Source organism: Patagioenas fasciata, chromosome Z (assembly GCF_037038585.1).
Source record: "Patagioenas fasciata isolate bPatFas1 chromosome Z, bPatFas1.hap1, whole genome shotgun sequence".
Taxonomy (NCBI): domain Eukaryota; kingdom Metazoa; phylum Chordata; class Aves; order Columbiformes; family Columbidae; genus Patagioenas; species Patagioenas fasciata.
The window spans coordinates 64,618,362-64,638,508 of NC_092560.1; the positions used below are offsets into that span (position 1 = coordinate 64,618,362).

The window sequence follows — 20,147 nt, forward strand, 5'->3', positions numbered from 1 at the left end:
TCAGTTGTTTTAAATTCTATCCGATCTGTAGGAAAAATGAATTCCAAAGGGAACGGGCTCCCAATTTGTAGTATTCACCCTTCATATTTCTTGTTCATTTAATCAGAAGATTGCTAGACTGTACCTGCCTTGAATTAAAAGTAGCTTACCTGTCAGAAACAAGTTTTTAGGCATCCAGGTCAGAGTTACATAACTCTTGGTCAACACTCTTGATCAAAACTTGAAACTATTTGATACTTTGAGCAGCGTCTATTGTTATGCTTGTTTTGGGTGATTTCATTAGTATATTAAATGATTAGCCACAACTAATGATTTAGTAGTTTCCAAATATTTTCAAGGTCAATCTAATGTGAAATGTGCAACTGACCGATAGCACTTTTGTTCTTATATTTTATCAAATATATTTAACACTTTTAGTCAGCATTCCTAATGTAAACTCATGATTCTTGAGAGATGTCAAATTGCCTGTGCTGGTCTTTTTTTCTTCAGGGTTAAGAAAATGAGCATGAACTTTGCCAGAACGCCCTGACAATACACTTTTATCTAGAAGCAATACTTTGGGGGTAGTAGCTGTTCACTTTGGTGTTTAGAAGACATAAGTATGAATTGGTGCCTACAATTTTACATGTCATATGATAAAAGCTTTTGATAAATATTGATGCAGAAAAGCATAAGACCAAAAATATCTGGAAAAAAATGGTGTTAATGTGCATTTGAAAAAGCTTGGTAGTGAAAGAGAGGCTTTAAATGTGTCATTAAATATTTAGGGCCTTCAGTGCCTTTACATTTAGAGAAGACTACTGCTGCTTTGTTACAAAAAAAAAAAAAACCAATATGACTGAAAAACTTCATTTTTCATTAGTGCTCCCCAGTAACTGATTACTGCCTGTCTATCCTTTATGTCCTCCCTGTTGGTCTTACATAATATATGCCTTTTATTTTCACCTCAAGACAGTGATCATGAAACTCACTACATGAGTTTATATGGTCTGAACAAGGTTCTTATAAATAGTTAAATCAGAAAAACATATGTTAAGATCAAAATCAGAATAAAATGAACCGACTGGCATTCATCACAGAAACTCATAACAGAAGTTTATATTAATTGCAAAAGAAAATGTAACAGTTGGTTCAGGATGTGGGTAAAGGCATTTATGTATATAGTAACTATTTGGAATGATTTTGCCATATTCTACTTAAACAGATTATTTGAAAAGATTAAATACATAGTGGATTTTTTTTTTCCCAAAGAAAAGCAGCATTAATGGAATTTGGAAAAAAACTGTACAATATATTTCAACAGGGAAACATTCATTCTTCATCTTTCACTTGTGAAATGACATAACGTATTGTACAGTTGAAGAAAAGTTTTAAGGTGTCCTGAAAAACAGTTACTTGTATTCTAACAGAAGGTTAGAATACAAACAAAAATGTCAGCCATTTTTAGTAATTTCCACAAATGCTACTGTGTTAAAACAACTGGATCATCCAAACCAATAAATCTTTTTAGAAAGCTTTCACTCAAAATCTTTGAAATTAAGACAGTATTTTGTAACAGACAGTATTTCACTTCACTTGCTTTTGCTTGTTTTCTGTTGAATTTTCAAACATGGTAGCATTAACCACACTTCTAATTAGCTAAAAATTAATTTCATTGCAATTTACATGTTGCTCTTATGAACTCAAGAAAGAAATGTATCAATGTTATATACAAGAGTGAAATTATAACTGTTTCAAAATTGCACCAGCTCTCTAGTGCTACGAAGATAAAATGTAGCCATATATTTCACATAGAACCTCATGCAACAAAATGAAAATGCTTGTAAAATTCTGATACCAGAAACTAGGAAAAGAAAAAAAAAGAAACATCACAACAAAATGTTTATGTTTTCGAAAAGTCAAGGTGTATTATCTTCCATTATGCCTCATCAGTTTGATGTACCTTGTATTCACCATAATCCTTTTCATCTAACAGATTCATTTTATTCAGCTCTTCAAGTTCTTGACTTGGTTCATTTGGCAAAGGTTGAACTGAGGTTTGCCCATATATTGGTTTTCCATTAAAGAAAAATTCCTTCCAATCACACATCAGTTTTGATGGAATTTTGCTGCAGAATAAAAAGAAAAAGAATGAGTTCTGAAACAAAAATTAAAGGAGTTAGATATTTGAGGATAGTAGACCCAAATGTACAAGTATCATAATCCAGAAACAAGTATATGCTAAACTAGATATAGTTAATAATGCTTTCTATAATTATTACCGCTTTTATAACTGCTTGTTTACCTATATGACAGCAGTAGGCACTTATAGGCTTCAGTATTTTCACAAATGGCTCATCACACTGCATTTGGCTGGCAGAGCTGTGTAGTAACTATTTTGCTATAGCTATTTTTCCCTACTCTAAAATATTATTCCCTTTTGTGGGGTAAGGCCTTCCCTCACCAGAAATCTATAATTTTTGGTTTTTTTTCTTTCTGGAAGCTGAAATTAATTCAGGATTATATGAGCCACTAAACTAGTTTTTTGGTTTTTTGTTTTTTTGTTTTGTTTTGTTTTGTTTTGTTTTGTTTTGTTTTTCTTTTAGAAAGGAAAAATATTCATACAAAACAAGAAAAACTGCATACAGTAGCAAGCTAAATGCAAACAGGATGTTAACATATGTCATATTAGAATTCTGCGACTGCTAAGTATGCTCAAAATTGAGGTTTCTATTATTTCTTACTATTACATCCATTTGGACTTTTTATATTTTTTTTTCAGTAATAATTGTGGACAGTTGAATGTTCAGCTTTAAATAAACTCTGCATGTGCTGTTCAAAAATAATTCAACAAACATTGTATGCATCCTGCACAATGAAATGCACAGAAACACATACAAAACATACTTTCAGTGGCAGTAAATCCAGATACAACCTTGATATGCATAATTTGGAAAGATATTTCAGATATCTGTACATATTGTTGTGCACCATTCAGTACAAGCAAACATGACATTAGCTTAAACTGGAACCATGACTGTGTCAGACAAGGAAAACATTAAACCATCACTAAACTGTGTCTATGCTGAGTATTTTATCAGCTATCTATGAGGCCTAAATTTATATAATTTCCATAAGATATAATAATGTGTATTTCATATGGTTATACATTTATTATTTTAACACACAACTACACTAAAAGGCAATAAGGATTTTGGTATACTTCCTAATGCCAAAAACCTTACTCCATAGTTTCATCACTGAATACTACTGTAAGAACGACAGCAAGTACACCACACTCCATGTTTTGGAAACGCTCCTACAGCACAAGCACTTGGATGTTGCTGCCTTTTTAGAACCTTCTCAGAAACCCTGTTCAATTAGGGAATGTCAGAAGAGGGAATCACAGCATCTAAGTCTCAGAAGATTTTGGACTGAGTTGCTACTCTTAGCCTCATCTGGGCAGGTTGATGTATCTTAGGAAATTCTTTCTGTTTATATTACATATGGGAAGCATTCAGCTGGTGGAGCAATCTAGAATGAGACGAGCATCACACAGTTTTTACCTTTTAAACTAAGGAATTTATTCATAAAAAAGGAAGTGGTAGAAGTAAAGAATCTTGGTCTCTGAAGGATCCAAGTTTTCAAGAAATCATGCTAAAGCTGTAGTGTTAGTTCACCCTGTACTACATATCAGTAAATCCTCACATGAAAGTAATATCAGTATTTTCCCATGCAAACAAATTGGAGCTGTCCAGTAACATACTGGAGAATCTACATAAGAGGTTTCTGGTGCTTAAACCAGTCTGGATAATGAAGCCTAACAGTTAACTAACAGATACTAGTTTTGCCTAACAACTACCGTACTCACTTGTTAGTCAGCATACGATATTCTCCTACTTTTGTTGACAAATCAATTATTTGGTCAATCACTTCCCAACATATAGCATAATGCTTTTTATAACGAGCCTGAGCTCTTGCAACAGCAATTTTCTCATGACGTTCTCTTTCTTTGATGGTTTGTTCTTCATAATCAATTTTTTCTTGCTTTGCCAGAGCCTAGAATTTTTTTTAAAGAGTAAATTTTAGATTTCAAACAAATTGAGAGTGCAGAAGTGCATAGCCCTGGAAACAAAAATGAACTTGCTTGCTTAAATCAAGTAATGAAAACAGCTAGATTCTCACCAGAGTTGAATAGCCAGCAAGCAGATTAACACGTACAGAAATCTAAAAAATTCTATTTGTTCTGTAAGTTCCAGATTGTTTGTTTTCTAACTGCTAAAATGTAATTAAGTAAAGGAGAAACATATTACTTCTTCCATGCAAAACAGATAAAGAGCACACTCAGCGCTTGCGGAGGCAGGAAAACATGAAATTATGCTGTCTACTCCCCCTGAGGAACAATTACGCAGATGTGTTGGCAAAGGCTTTGTTCCACCGAAACCCACAAAGAAATGCTTTTTCAGAGTATGTGACAAACAATTAAACTTCAACTATTCTTATTTGCAAACAATTTGATAATATTCTTGCTGCTTGGACTTTGAGAAAGATCTCCAGTTATAGCAAAAAAACCCTATCATTAGTTACTGTGACAGTGCGTTAATTTTGGCCGAAAGCATATAGAAAACGATGATGTAATTAATAGCTATAGCTGCTGATTACATAGGACTCCAGCTGTGTTGGAAGATTCAGAGCTGCTAATTGGTTTTAGCAGGAGCAAATTAAGATTGTCACCTTCACATTATAGCCTACTACGGGCATAGCACTTGGCAGTTTGCCATAGGACTAGGAATTCTTTTAATTTATTAATCAGATCCAAGCTCCCAGGTAGAAATTAGCACTCATGAGTGAAACTTCTCCAGCAGTTGTGAAAAATGGATGTTAACAGATTACATCTAAAGGAATTGAAAAACATGACTCTTGAAACAAGATTTTATGTCATTGTCTTTCGTCATTTTGCCTCTATAAGACTGTGCCTTTTAACCTCAGCATAGAGTGTTTCCCTACAAAGATAAAATTAGTTTGGCAGAAAAGATCAAAATTAGACTTTACGTTGCTCAGTTTTATACCTTATGAACTTAGCTGTAACTTTGAACCTAGATAAAAGCAATATACTCATCATGAAATCACTCTGTTCCTGGAAAAGTCCTAAATTCTAACAGTTGACAATACAAATTCCATTTTATAACAGGAAGGTACTGTAGCAGTCCTACAGCAATTCAGGGAGTAAATAATCTTTTACCGCTTCTCTATCAAGAGCTTCTTGGAACTCTTTCTCTCTTCTTTCTTCATATTGTTTTTCCCTGAAAATTCTATTCTGTCTTAACACCTCTTTTTCATGTCGAACATGCATGAGTTGAACAGCAATCCTTCGCTCCTGCTGAGATTGTCTCATTAGTCTGTGAATAAGTTGCTCTTCCCGATAAGCCTCCTAAAAGATAACAAATATTTGTCTTAAGCACAGCTTATAAACTATTTCATAGACTACTCATCAGTGTCTCATATGAGAAATATGAAGGGAGTCATATAACAGCATTTACCTGCTCTTCTGATAAATCCAGAACAACATACCTACCTATCTATGAGTACCATTTTTGTAAACTATACAAGAAACATAGAACTATGGAAGTGAATTCTAAATATGTCTTAACTGAGATACTCAGTAAAAATACATTTTACTTCAGATTAACTGAATTTTAACTTTGTTATTTCCAGTGTGCAAAGAAACTGCAGCGTATTTGAAATAGTTGCTTCCGAATGTAACAATATATCCTTTCCTCAAATCATTAACTGGTCATAATTTCCCTTACTTATCCCAGCTCTCCACCAGTACTCATTCTCAGCCATACACTGCTGGACCCATGATTTATCTATTCTTCTACAGGTTCGAATTTTTTTCTTCTTTCTTGGGATTTGAGTAATTATCTCCTCCACTGAGGAGAGTGGGAATATGGGGAAGCATTCAGAATGAAGGAAAATACAAGACTTGCGGGTAACAGTTTTACTGTTCTCACTGTGACATTAATAGAATCCCCTATTCAGTAGTACAACAAAATAATTTTGAACTATTGCTTGAAGCATGGTCGGTGTGCAGAGACACTTTGAAGACAGTAGACCATTACTTTTCAAAGTACTTGACAAAACTTTATAGTATCTTCTCACTGAAACACTTCTCTATATTGTTCTTGTTATCTACACTAATGCTTAGCCCAACCTGAAGTTTTGCATCGTTACTTTCACAGCCTAGAATTACTTCTGAGTTCTAAGCAAAAGCATCAGCTTGCCTTTCAAGCCCCATTGCCAGATACCACTTCTACAGAAGAATTTTAGAGGAAATTTCTGATTCCCTGGACATTTGTTTCAGATGCAGCAAAACTGTTATGAAATGTAAGTTCAAAATTGAGGACTTAAATTGGGAATTGATCTGAAGAGCTCATATTAATTTTCCTAAGACCAGAGGAACAGGTAAAGCTAGCTAGTAGTAGTAGTATGAAAAACAAACCAAAATCAAGTATCACTTCTATTATCTTCTAATCTGGTTTATTTTCCATCAGATATCTGTGCCTGAGACAGGGCAGAACACATTACATAAATTCAACTATAAATGAAAAATCAAACTTTGTTACATATTATCATACTGTTATGAAAGAAAAGACTCTACAAAGAGGTCTGGATCTGTGCTACACAATGCAACCAAGACATATGTAATAGACTTCCAACACAAAGCTATAAAACTTGCCTATTTTAATTGCAATAATAAGAACAATACCTTTCTAATAAATTTATATCTTTAATGTTGATGTTAAGGAGAACCAAACATTAAAAAAAACCAAACAACTCAAACACACCTCTTTCCACAGTTTTAAGTTCCTTTGCCTTTGTAACTGCTAAGAATAAAATACATTCCAATGAAATACTAATAATTGGAAAGTTCTAACCTGATACAAAAATCCCTCAACATTTTACTTATTTCAAAAATGTGAGTTTTGACCTCCCCTTTCCTAGCAACGAATCTCATGACATTGCATGATAGTTCTAATGGCAAAGATGCAATAATTTCAGGCTTTAATCCCACAGTGCTTCACCTGCACATAATATTGTCTCCTTACACAGCTTATCACAAAGTGACAATCTAATTCTGAATATATTTTTGTAATCTATTTTTAGTGCACTGTCTGCACACTATTTTTCTATGCACAGAATAACCATCACACATGCAACTGAAATAGAAAACTGCAATAGTAACATTTTGATATGCATATTCTATTAATATTAATGCTATATGTCATCTGATACAGATCAGGTGACAAAATTCTCCAATAGCACTAACTACTGAAGAGTTCATCTGTCCAATGGTCTTTCATATTCATGAAATCAAGGAATTTTTAGAGAATAGACTCCCTTATTTGGTATACTGCTTCTTGTAGAACTTGTTTAGGAACTGATTATATAGAATTTGCTTAGCATAAGTAAGTTTGCTTAGCATAACTTCTGCAAGCTGGGAACTTCTGAACTTTTTGCCTCATTAAGAAAAAAAGGTCTCAGAGTCTTCAAGCTAGAAGTTAAGGGGAGTTGTGTCCCTGAAGATAATAAAGGAACAGAAAGGGATCTAAAAGAAGACTAAACAGAATGATGTTTTGGTTTTGCCAAGAACTTATTTTTCTATAGCTTCAGGTGCAAAATAGCAAGTGAAGGCCAGGAGTTTCATGGCCTGCCTGATGAAAATGGAAGATATGCAACAAAAAATGGGAAGACCTCAGACTCTAATTTTGTAGTTGGCCCAGAGTGATGCATGTGAGGTGGGGTCTTTGATTGTGGGGTATAATTGTCCAAGTGTTTTTTTGGCTGGAGATCCCTCTTCAGGAGGCACCCAGCTCAAGCTGCTCGACACTGAACCTTGCAAACAAATTATTTATTTAAGAAGAATTTCTGAAATCCACTTCTGAGTCTCTGTTACAGGAAACGTGAGGAAAAGAAGCTTTCTTAACAGCAATAAGAGGAAACATGATGACCTTTACTGCCTCAGTTGTATTCGCTGCTTCTTTGGACTCAGTATTTCATTAAGACTTCAAAGAATGTTAAAAGCCCTGACTTTGCTTTCTATTACAAGTAAATGTCCACTGTTATCTTTAGTTGTAAGTGCTTATCCCCAACTACAGATTAGTACAGCAAAAAGTACTCCACTGGAGGAAAATGGCTCTTTAAATCACAATTCATAGAGGACTGAAGGAATATTAATAGAGTAGTCACTTGTCATACTCAAACCATCAACCATATGGTGCAAACAGTTGGCCCAGTGAAAAATGAAAGCTCCTCATCTAGGTGAATGCGCTCTTTACAAAGGGAATACGAAGACACTCCTTTAAAACACTTCAGAGCACCCAAAAGCGACCTTTTCTTTGTTAGCTGAAGGGTAGAGAACTTTGATACTTCAGATAAACAAATCTTTGGATATGCTGAGTAGGCCTAGAAAGAGACAGCAGAAAATTTTTGAGGAACAAAAGGCAATTAACCCACTACATAATGGGTAAAATAGGATTCAGAATACCAAGCATCATTTCAAATTGTGTGCTAGTTGGATAGCTAACTGTTGAATTGTTAACTGTCTTTCACACAAACAGGAATGGACAAAGTACTAAAATCTAATGCTGAAAAGGTTTGAAACTTCTGGTGATACTAGAAGACAAAATAAAAACGGTAGTATAATTTTTATAATCTAATATTTTATATCACATTTTTCATAGAAGACTGTGAAGTGTCTGAAGAAATGATAAATATAAATGGGACATTTTAGTAATAATTTGAAAAATTACTACAGAGAAAGCATAATACATATATACTTTTAATCAGTTTACCTACTTGAGACAACAGTGGCATCCAGTGGCCAAGCATTAATGTGCTTATGTTTCATTTATTCATACATAATTATGATATCACATTTTAATTTTTCTATTTCCTTATTTAATTTAGATACAAATTAAACAATTCTATTATTTTGTGTAGTCATAAGTTTTACAACCTAAACCTATTTGGTGGTAAAAATTCATTTCCCCTCCCATTTTCATCTTCTAAATTCATTGCTAACTGTAACTTCTTCCTGCTAACTTTTTAAATTCAGAGAGATAAAATCTGAACATAGCATTTAAAAATAACAAGTACTTAGAAAAAAAAAAAAAAGTTGAAATGGTGGAGATAAAGATTTAATTGGGATGAAATCATGTTACTGTCAAACATTTACAACTCCTGTCTATGAAAATCTGACTGGTATCACCATGTGTTCCCCTTGTAGTGTGCCAAAACTGAAAAACTGGAACAACATTATTTTAACAGAGGTTTACATATATGGACATGGAACACAATAAGGCACTCTGAAGGGATTAAGTTAATTTAACTCTGAATGATCCCATGCTGTGTGTTCAAGTCTTATGCAGCATAGGTGAAAATATGACCCTAACGTCCACAAGAAAGCTACAATTTCAATAAAGGAGAGAGAAAGCAATCTTCAACTACTTTATATTATGTTTATTTATTTATTTATTAAATCTCAATTTGTTTTAAACTTCTCTAAGTCAAGTAACATTTAATTTCCAAAATCTCACAGAATTCCAACTGGTCACCTCCTCCTCTGCTAAGTTAGAACCAAATTAGAACTAAATAGATTCTTTGATCTCGTCTGACTACTGTTCCAGTCAATCGCTTACTTGGCTTTCCTTCTAATTACCGCAGTATGTGACTTTTCTTCTTGCTGTATCAATGCTGATTTTTCTTCCTGGGAAGTCAGGAACACTACTTTTGCCTTGGTGTCTGATTGGAGCCAGTCTGATTGGTAGTACATAGCAACATCTTCAAACTGGCAAGTTGTCTACTACAACTGCAGGTCAACCAGCTACTTGATCTCCTTGATAGCATCGGCTGGCTTGGATGGCTTAGAGCTGATATATCCACCAAATGCCCCAGTGATTGCTGCTGGCCACATGGCCATCAGCTGGCAGCTATGGCTATTGGAACCACTAGTCCAGGCTGCTGGGGTTACGCTGGGGTTGCACCAGCTGATAGCAGGTTATGAACACGTTTTTGTACTACAGTGATTTCAGACAACTGGGTTGCAAAACTTCTTCATGGCCTATGCATATCAACAAGAACATTACACAGAATCTCTTTGAGTGCGAGCTCAGAGACAAGTTACATGGATAGATGGACTTTTGGTCTAAGACACTACAGGTGTTCTTAGTTGTTCATAGAATGTATGTCTGGGGTAGATATTGAAAAGTCATCTGATTTCTAGATCCCTATCCTGACAAACTTAATTTTTCTTTAACAACTTCAAAGACATCTCCAGACATTATATGCCAATGCATAAAATTATGCATGTGTATGTACATATATAATTTAATAATTTTCCTTTTCAGAGATGCCACACATCTTAAGTGCTATTCTTACACAACAGCAGTGCAGACAGGCTCAGATATGCTGGGATTCAACACCTGTTCTAAGGTTAGGGCTCGTAGTACAATACTAAATTAAAAGATAACTAGAAATCACAGAAACCCAATAAGCTACAAGATTCTGTTTGATACAATTATTACTAAAAAGATGCTTTACAGGACAGGATTCAAATGGAATAACCTGCAACATCTATTTTTGGACGCAACATAGACATCCTCCCAAGACACATCTGCCATTACATATCAAAAATCAAAGCTCTGATTTGCAAAATAAGTCTTTTGCTTCTTTGCATCACACAGCACAACCATTTCAGAATTCATCCAGTCCAGATATAAAACTTTAGATTACATATTTGTAAATACAGATTTCAAATGAGGAATGCCATGTTTGTTATTTCTTAATTAGTACCTTCTTCAAAACTAGAACACATTTTGATAGTTTAAACTTCAATTTGGGTGGGGTGTAGGGGTTGTAGGAAATAGAAGGCAAGTCTTCAACTGATTTTTAATGATCTTAGCTCTGGTGCCTTCAACTGATCTTTTATGATTTAAATGAAGTATCAGACACAAGTGGCAAAAAAGAATGGACAACCTTTCATGTTTGTCAAAGAAAGACGGCAGTTGGTATAAAAGTTATTTTTAGAGATAAGTGTATATAACTCCAAAATTTTATTTAACCCTCCATAAATACCGTTCTTTTATATTTGCAAGCAAATTTTAAAATTACTAATTGCACATGGATTATATATTTCAGCACACATTTTCTCACCTCTTGTGCTTCATGTGCTATTAACTGTTCCATTAGCATTCTTCGACGTCTCTTTTCTTGTTGTTCTCTAGCAAAAGTATCTTCCTCCAAACGTTTTTGAATTTTTCGTATATATTCATCATCTGAATAAATATTTAACAGTTCAGTTGCTGTCTGTCCTGTACTTTCAAGGGTTGTTGCTTGCAATAGTTCTTGTATATCACTGATTGAAAAGATTAAGTAGATGATCACTGACTTTATAGGAATTATAGTTCTTACAGGTGTTTTCATACAGATTGCTATATAATTATGTGCAAGTCTAACAAATGCACAACCGAATTATTTTAACCAGCACTCTTTGTAGGCATTGTGGCTACTTCTTGATGCCCTTGTGCCTCACAATCACCACTAAGCGTAGAGGAGAGCTCCAGTACTGACTTGAGCCAACTGTCAATTAGTTCATTTGCTAATATGAAGCCAAATTCTGCAGAAACAAGAAATTAAGATGGCCCACAGAATATCAAAGAAAGATGGGTTATTCTTCAATATGTCCATACACTCTAGTGCAGTTTTGCAGAGTTATTCATCACAAGTTATTTACACACAGAAGTATCTACAGTAGTATGTGTGATTACCACTTCTTCTGAATATGGTACACATATAACTAGAAGGAACAAAATGGCTATTACTTAAAATTATTCAGAAATAAATCAACTACAGATAACATAGCTCTAAGGAAAAAGGCTGCTTCTCTTCATTTTCATTGAAATGTGTTACTGTGTATGCACATCCACAACCATTTTCTTCTGTCTGCAAATCTAACAATTAAATAGTCTGGACATCCATAAATCCATGGGTCCAGATGGGATGCATCCGTAGGTGCTGTGGGAGCTGGCTGAAGTCATTGCTAGACCACTCTCCATCAAATTTGCCAAGTCTTGGGAAACGGGAGAGGTACCCGAGGATTGGAGGAAAGCAAATGTCACTCCAGTCTTCAAAAAGGGCAAGAAGGAGGACCCGGGTAATTATGGACCAGTCAGCCTGGGAAAGTAATGGAACAGCTTATCCTTGGTGCCATTTCAAGGCATACCAAGGATAAGAAGGTTATTAGGGGCAGTCAGCATGGCTTTACTAAGGGTAAGTCATGCTTGACCAACTTCATAGCCTTTTATGAGAATGTAACAAGGTGGATGGATGATGGCAGAGCGGTGGATGTGGTCTACCTTGACTTCAGTAAAGCCTTTGACACAATCTCCCACAGCATCCTCACAGTTAAGTTGAGGCGGTGTGGTCTAGACAATAGAGTGGTGAGGTGGGTTGCAAACTGGCTTAAGGAGAGAAGCCAGAGAGTGGCAGTCAATGGTGAGGATTCTAGTTGGAGGCCAGTATCTAGTGGAGTGCCCCAGGGGCCAGTACTGGGGCCAATATTATTCAATATATTAATTAACGATTTGGACGAGGGAATTGAGTGTACTATCAGCAAGTTCGCTGATGACACTAAGCTGGGAGGAGTGGCTGACACGCCAGAAGGCTGTGCTGCCATCCAGTGGGACCTGGACAGGCTGGAGAGTTGAGCGGAGAATAACCTGATGAAATTTAACAAGGGGAAGTGTAGAGTCCTGCATTTGGGCAGGAACAACCTCAGGTTCCAGTATAGGTTGGGAAATTACATATTAGAGAGTAGTGTAGGGGAAAGGGACCTGGGGGTCCTGGTGGACAGCTGGATGACCATGAGCCAGCACTGTGCCGTTGTGGCCAGGAAGGTCAATGGCATCCTGGGCTGTATTAGAAAGGGGGTGGTTAGTAGGTTGAGAGAGGTCCTCCTTCCCCTCTACTCTGCCCTGGTGAGACCCCATCTGGAATATTTTGTCCAGTTCTGGGCCTCTCAGTTCAGGAAGGACAGGGAACTGCTGGACAGGGTCCAACGTAGGGCAACAAAGATGATGAAGGGAGTGGAGCATCTCCCTTATGAAGAAAGGCTGAGGGAGCTGGGTCTCTTTAGTTTGGAGAAGAGGAGACTGACGGGTGACCTTATTAATGTTTATAAATATATTAAGGGTGAGTGCCACGAGGATGGAGCCAGGCTCTTCTCAGTGGCAAACAATGACAGGACAAGGAGTAATGGGATCAAGCTGGAACACAAGAGGTTCCACGTAAATTAGAGAAAAAACTTCTTCTCAGTGAGGGTGACAGACACTGGAACAGGCTGCCCTGGGAGGTTGTGGAGTCTCCTTCCCTGGAGACATTCAAAACCCGCCTGGACATGTTCCTCTGCGACCTCACCTAGGTGTTCCTGCTCCAGCAGGGGGATTGGACTGGATGATCTTTTGAGGTCCCTTCCAATCCCAAACATACTGTGATTCTGTGATACCTTACAGACTCCGTGACTGAAATGAACAGAGAAGAGATGCACACTGTGGCCTTTTTGCTACATATATGGCAAAAAGAAGAGAAGGAAGCTTGAGCCATCCCTACTACAACTATAGGTAAGGTAAAAACACTGTAACAGTGCGCGTGGGGGAATATTTGCAGTGCTAGAGGGACAATCACTCAAAGGAAAAATCACAGTTTAAGCTAAACAAGCAATTATATTTTCTTCAAGTAGCTGTCTACATAGATAGTAGGCACTTGAGGTAGGATCCTGTCTAAGCTTAACAATCTAATATCCAAATATTACCTGTCAGTGACTTGGCTGCGTACCGCAAAGGCATTTCCTGCCATAGAATTCTCAAATTTTTTAATCTCCTTGTAAGTGTCCTGAAGGAATAACATAAAATTTAATGTTTCTTTTCTTTTCACAAAGCATCATAAGGAAGGTTCAACAGAGTATTAGGGAATTATTTTTATGCCATATTAGTATAAAAGAAATGTTTACACTGAAAAATGTATTAAGAATCAGCTAGATCAAGAAAAGAAAGGCAAAACTATTTCCTTCATTTACCCTTTGTTTCCTTCCCTCCCTCCTTTTCTCAGCTGATTTTCCACCAGAGAGAAAATAATGTATTTCTGCAGCTGTTCATTTTGCAGGATAATTCTGATTTTACATAGGACTCTTGCATCTCACCATTCAAGGATTTGAAAACAGATATTCTGGGCAATGAACTGCTTTAGATTTAGCAGCTTGAATTTACTCCTGGTAGTTACTCAAGCAACTATGTTCCTACACTCTACATGGCTCTACATTTAAATGTATCTGCCATGGTTGTGCAGTTGAAAAAAATGGTAATATTTGGACTCTTGATGACAATATGATCCACAACTGCAAGATTACAATCGAAGTACTCTTCAGGGCTAGATAATACAGATTGGTTTTTCAATTGCTGTATTGCCATAATCTCTAGATTTGATTTGAGACTGTTGTCAATTTTAACTGTTACTAACACTTTCGATAGAGCAAAGATTTTTATAGTGTATTATAGAAGAGTTCATACATTATGGTGCAAGACTTCATCATGCACAAATGAGAAGGAAACAGACAGCAATTAAATTTGTACCTATCTATGGTATTTAATCAATAAGAACATTCACATCAATTGATAAGTAAGAAATGCAGAATCATAATAATATCCATATTTAACCCAACTTTCACTGGTTGAGTCTACTATGTCATATCATATCAGCCACTTTTGATGTTACAAGTACAGTATTTGCAGTGTAAGTGCTACTAGAATATCATATATTTTGCAAGTTCATATCTTTTAACATTAAAAGAAAACAGGTGATAATTACCTCTGCTTCTCTTTTCTTCTTTAAGAATGCTTTGGCTTCAATAGCTTTTACAATGTGCTTTCGTGGTGGCTTTGGAACCTGTATAACGGCTGCTTGAATCTTGGCCATTATTTCATTTTGTCTCCTTCTTCCTATGTTATGCTGAATATTGAACATCATGTGTTCAGATACTTGAGTTGAAACAAAATACATCATATGGCTCTAATACACTACCTATGTATCTATGAAGTAAATGTAGCTGAGCCATAATGAAAAAAACCTTCTAGGAAGAAAGATCATATCAGGCTCCATGCTTGAGCACATGACTTATCTGTTTTTAAAGTGGATCATGAAATACCATGAAAGCAAAAAATTATCTTCTATCCACAGTCAAATGTTATCTTAAGAATATTCTCGGACACTGTACTCATAAATTACCATTTTATATCAAGAAATAGATGTTTTAAAATGCGTTTAAGATTAAAGTATCATTCTACATTCTGAATAATTTGACAGCTTAGTAATGTGCTAGTATATGTTCTCAATATTTAAGGATGAAGATCTATTTTTTACATACAATTATCAGAAAATAGTATATCTATATATGTGATATCTGCATTAACAAATAGCATGGTGCAATAGAAGCACATCCATAAAGAAAACCAGTTTATGTCCAGTGGCTAATAGGCATTTAAGGGCTTGTATTTTCAGGTTGGAATTCAGCACAGAAACTGAGAATACCAAATTCTCGGTACAGAAACTGAGAATACCATTACGTAATATTACTGCTGAAATGATGAGTCTGAGATGATCAAGAAGTAAGTCATTTAAATTACACTAGTTAAAGTGTACGACAGAAGCATGTAGTTAAAGGTGGAATTGCATGGAAAAAATATTTTTTTTTACAAAAAACCCCCATTTTTTTACAGAGTCAAAGAAAGTTAAAAATAAATATGCAATATATCAAATAAGATGCTAAAAATTTTCTTTTAATTTATTTTGAAAATATTTTGCATACTGCTTTTATTTTCTTTTCTAGATACCTGAAGGGATCCTTTTTTATTCTTATTCATGCAATAGAATAGCTAAATAACCATAGCAAGACTCTCTTCTCTTAATAAGTCATACAAAATGCATCTCAAACTAGACTACTTCATTTTCATTGTGGTTCAACACCTCTTGGATAGGTGGACAGTTCCTCTATATAAACTATAGACCGTACTTTGGGTAAGTGCTCCCATATCTGATGAAACTAGTTCCTCTTCTTTATTACATCAGAACAGCTACACAGGGCTACAAGATGTTCTGAAGCTACACTCACTATAGGTCCCCTTCCCTCTGTTTTTTTCCTGCTTTTGAACAATGCTTCATCTTTTCTTCACAAATGAAGAATATCACAAACCTCTTTTACAAGGACACCTTGAACTCATAAAGTCGTGAAAATTACGCTTTGTCTTCAAATCAATAAATATTTTCCACACATGGCAATATGCAAATACTCTCACTTTAATATTAAATTATTTTTAAATATTAATGTTCTTAAGGGTCTTAGTACACTGGCTTTACATATTACTCTCTGCCATGCATAGTCCTTTTCTTTGATTTTGTATAAACATGAGTGTGTAGCATAGAATTAACAAGCATTCACAGGACCTTTAACTAAATCATTATGTACAAGACCTTAAGAAAATACTTTTTCAGAAGTCTATAAAAAGTAAGTAGTCACCTTTTCAGTGTCTTGGGCTATTTGTTCCTCTTGGATCTTCTGAAATTTCTGTTGTTCTGCAATATGTATACGAGCTATTTTATCTGCTACTGGCTTAGATTTTATTTCAAAATGATCTGAAATCTGCTGTAGCTGCAAATCAGTCTGACGTGGCACTAAATTTTTCAAACGCTAGAATTAAATGGCAAAAAATGAAGTCAGAAACACTAAGAAACATATTTAAATATGATATATTTGCAATAGTCATTTCAAACTGCATTTTCCTGTGTTAATGTGTACACAACACCACCTAAATATGGTGGATCATTTTTCAGGAAAACAGGACTAGCTCCTTTGAAAATAACAAAAGGAGGCTGAGGGGTGACTTTGTTGCTCTCTGCAGCTTGCTGAAGAGGGCAAGTGGAGAGGGAGATGCTGAGCTCTTCTCCCTGGGACTCAGTGACAGGACATGTGGGAAACATTCAAAGCTACATAAATGAGGTTCAGATTGGACATGAGGCAGCATTTCTTTACCAAGAGGGTGGTCAAACACTGGAACAGGCTTTCTGGAGATGTGGTCGACGCTCCAAGCCTGTCAGTGCTTAAGGGGCATTTGGACAAGGCCCTTAAAAACCTGCTGTAGCTTCTGGTCAGCCCTGAAGTGGTCAGGCTGTCTGACTAGGCGATCAATGTAGTCCATGCCAATTGAAATATTCTATTCAAATTGAAATACAGGAAATTCAATTCAAACATAACAAAAAAGAATATTATTTAGAGGAAGATAATTTGCCCAGACAGGCTGTGAAGTCTCCATCTTTGGAGATACTCAAAACCCAGCTGAACAAGGTCCTAGCAACGTGCTCTAGCTGACTTTGTTTAGAGCAGAGGGATGGATTAAGTGACCTCTAGAGGCTCCGTCCACTTCAACTATTCTGTGATTCAGGTGTCATTTTGAATCTATTGACAAAAGGTACTGTCAGTTGCTTTATCTTCCTTATGCTATCCATATATTACTGAAATGATTTTCCAACTGTCCTTTTTTAACTTGCACTTGTTAGTAAAATTTCTGCCTGAAGACTATTTTTCAGGAATTACGCCAGAAAAAGTGAAATTTCGCCTAGCTGAATTTGATTCGTGCTATGTAGATTCTGTAAGATTGTTCATCCTGATAATAAATTGGATCTGCACATTGAACATTACTGTTGAAGACAAGAACATCCTTAACAGAATCTACTACATTGACACTGACTTCCTTTTAGATACTCTTCCTTCCCCTTTGTTTTTCCCTCTTCACATCATTTAGCATATGGTTATTGGAGTCTGAAGTGTTGTATAAATATATGGAGAGACATGCAACAGAAGGGATCAAACCACTGTGGCACGAAGCTCAACACAGTTATAAATAACTTTCCTTAAGAAGAAATTAGTCTAAGTTGTTACCTAGACTGCAATGCAGTCTGCAGTCTGTACTACTCCAATGAGTAACATGGCAGCTCCTGAACAACTACTAGCCTTGTCTCTATACGTATTTTAAGCCTATGAAACAGACTCGAAAGAGAGGAGGTAACATAGAAGGAGCCAAAATGAAGAAACACTAACCAGAGATGATCATTATCCTCATGAGTCACAGAAAAACAATGTAATTCCATTGTCTATGTACAAGACAAAGCACAGGGCCACTTATTTTCCATAAAACTATTGTTTTTTTTAATAAGAGACTTAAAAAGTGGGGAGGGGAAGCATGCAACATGCTTTAGATGCACATCTAAGTATGATACCCTTTTTCCTATATATTTATACAAAACAGGCATAATTATTTACCTCTCGATACAAAACAGTTTCAATAGACTTAAGCTTTGTAGTTGCTGCAGGTCTCATTGCTTCCATGGCTACTCTGGTGAGTTTTGCCTTTTGCTTTTTTCCTAAAGCAACATACAATTCATATAAAAGCTTTGTGGCAGCTCCATGCTGTCCTGTCATTATGTCTTGGGCAACATTCTCATTAAACTGTACACCAAGGAGGCGAAGCGTGGGCTCCAGGCGAGTAAAATTGTTAAGTTTTGCATTTGCAACCCTATATGATTAAAAACAACAACAACAAAATATCAGGACATAAACTTATTTTCAATTCCCACTTGCTACATCATGCATGCTCATGACATTTACCTCATACCAATGTAGGAGAGGGAAAATACAAAGAGAGAGGACCTCCTGAAAGTAATGTGATACACACTTTGGCTTACTTTTATACCACAGTACATGTAACCGGATTGGTCTACTAGGCATAACTGTTGGAAAAAGTAGAGATGACATTGGCTTATATAAATCCTAATACACACATACACAAAGTGCATCTGACAGCAGAAGGTTACTCCCGATTACAGCTAATTGTATACCATGCACAGAAAGTATAAAGAATTAGAATGAAGTTTCTGTATTAACTACATCAATCCACTTGAGCCCTAACCAGCCAAAATACAGGAAATTATATTTAGAAAGGAATCTATATAGTCTATTAACCCTCAGAACACCTTGTCATATTTCTTTGCCAACAAAAATAGACACACAACTTGGAGTAGTGTTGAAAACAAAGACTATGGTCTTAATAAGTAAAATTTACATTCAAAACTGAGATAATGGATTGCAGTTTAATGTTTCTCTGGTATGTAGATTCTCCTGTGGAAGGACTCAAGATCAGCAGATTTACAAGCCAAAATCCAATAACAATAAATTGTCAATGTATCACAATTAGCGCATCAAATTTCAACCAACAAATCCACAACTTCAAGTTGACTCAGAATATCATGCTTTCTGTACTGCTCTGTCACTTGAGCTCACAACAGTTCCTTCACATGAACCAATAAGCTTTCAAGATCAGCCAAGCTACAGCATAATTCTACAAAAATGCCCAGTTTTGCCTTAAGACATTCTGGTGCCACAGTGTTTACTTTATTCCAAGATGAAACAGTCCAGGAGCTCATTATTTGCACCATAATACCCCCTGCCTTATCTATTACACAATTATATAACTGCAGCTTGCAATTATTGAACATTTTTCTGCCATTGATTCAAGATCAAGGTAAGCCCTTTTGTCAGAAATCACCTCACATTCATTGAGAAACAGTGTTGATATCACCTCTTACTATTTTATTCTGTATTAAAATCAGATTGAATTTTTTAAAGCTGACTCATAATCCAAAAACGTTGTAAATCTTATTTCAAGATCATTGTAAGAATTCAGGGAAAACTTCAACATATCATTTTTCAAATACGGACAGCCAAACCACAAGAAGTTTTCCAGTAGTATTCCTTTTAAAACAGTATCACTTTATCAGTTATTACCTTGCTTACATGGCCAAGAACTGTGTAACATAAGCAGCTAATACAGCTAAGTAGGCCTTGACTAGTTAGTCACAATGGCCCCACGTTCTTTTCTGTTAGTGCCTTCTGGATTAGAGATATCCATCCTAAAAGAGGAATCTACGTTTCTCCCGTCATCACCCCGATAGGTACTGTTTTGCCTTGGGCTGTGCTAAAATACATTGAAGTGGCATTGGCTAAT

The 20,147-nt window shown here is 35.8% G+C and overlaps 1 protein-coding gene across 6 annotated transcripts in view; it reads right to left on the reverse strand.

The window, feature by feature from the left end:
- SPEF2 (sperm flagellar 2) overlaps positions 1-20,147 on the reverse strand; it is a 68,742-nt gene that overhangs the window by 42,540 nt on the left and 6,055 nt on the right. For all 6 annotated transcript variants that reach the window (XM_065861042.2, XM_071802260.1, XM_071802261.1 and 3 more), the window contains exons 3-10: positions 18,407-18,659; positions 16,607-16,777; positions 14,902-15,042; positions 13,850-13,929; positions 11,194-11,395; positions 5,222-5,410; positions 3,851-4,038; positions 1,943-2,108 (exon numbers count right to left, since the gene is read on the reverse strand). In XM_065861042.2, the coding sequence (XP_065717114.1) occupies positions 1,943-2,108; positions 3,851-4,038; positions 5,222-5,410; positions 11,194-11,395; positions 13,850-13,929; positions 14,902-15,042; positions 16,607-16,777; positions 18,407-18,659 (1,390 nt within the window). The remainder of the gene's footprint in view (positions 1-1,942; positions 2,109-3,850; positions 4,039-5,221; positions 5,411-11,193; positions 11,396-13,849; positions 13,930-14,901; positions 15,043-16,606; positions 16,778-18,406; positions 18,660-20,147) is intronic.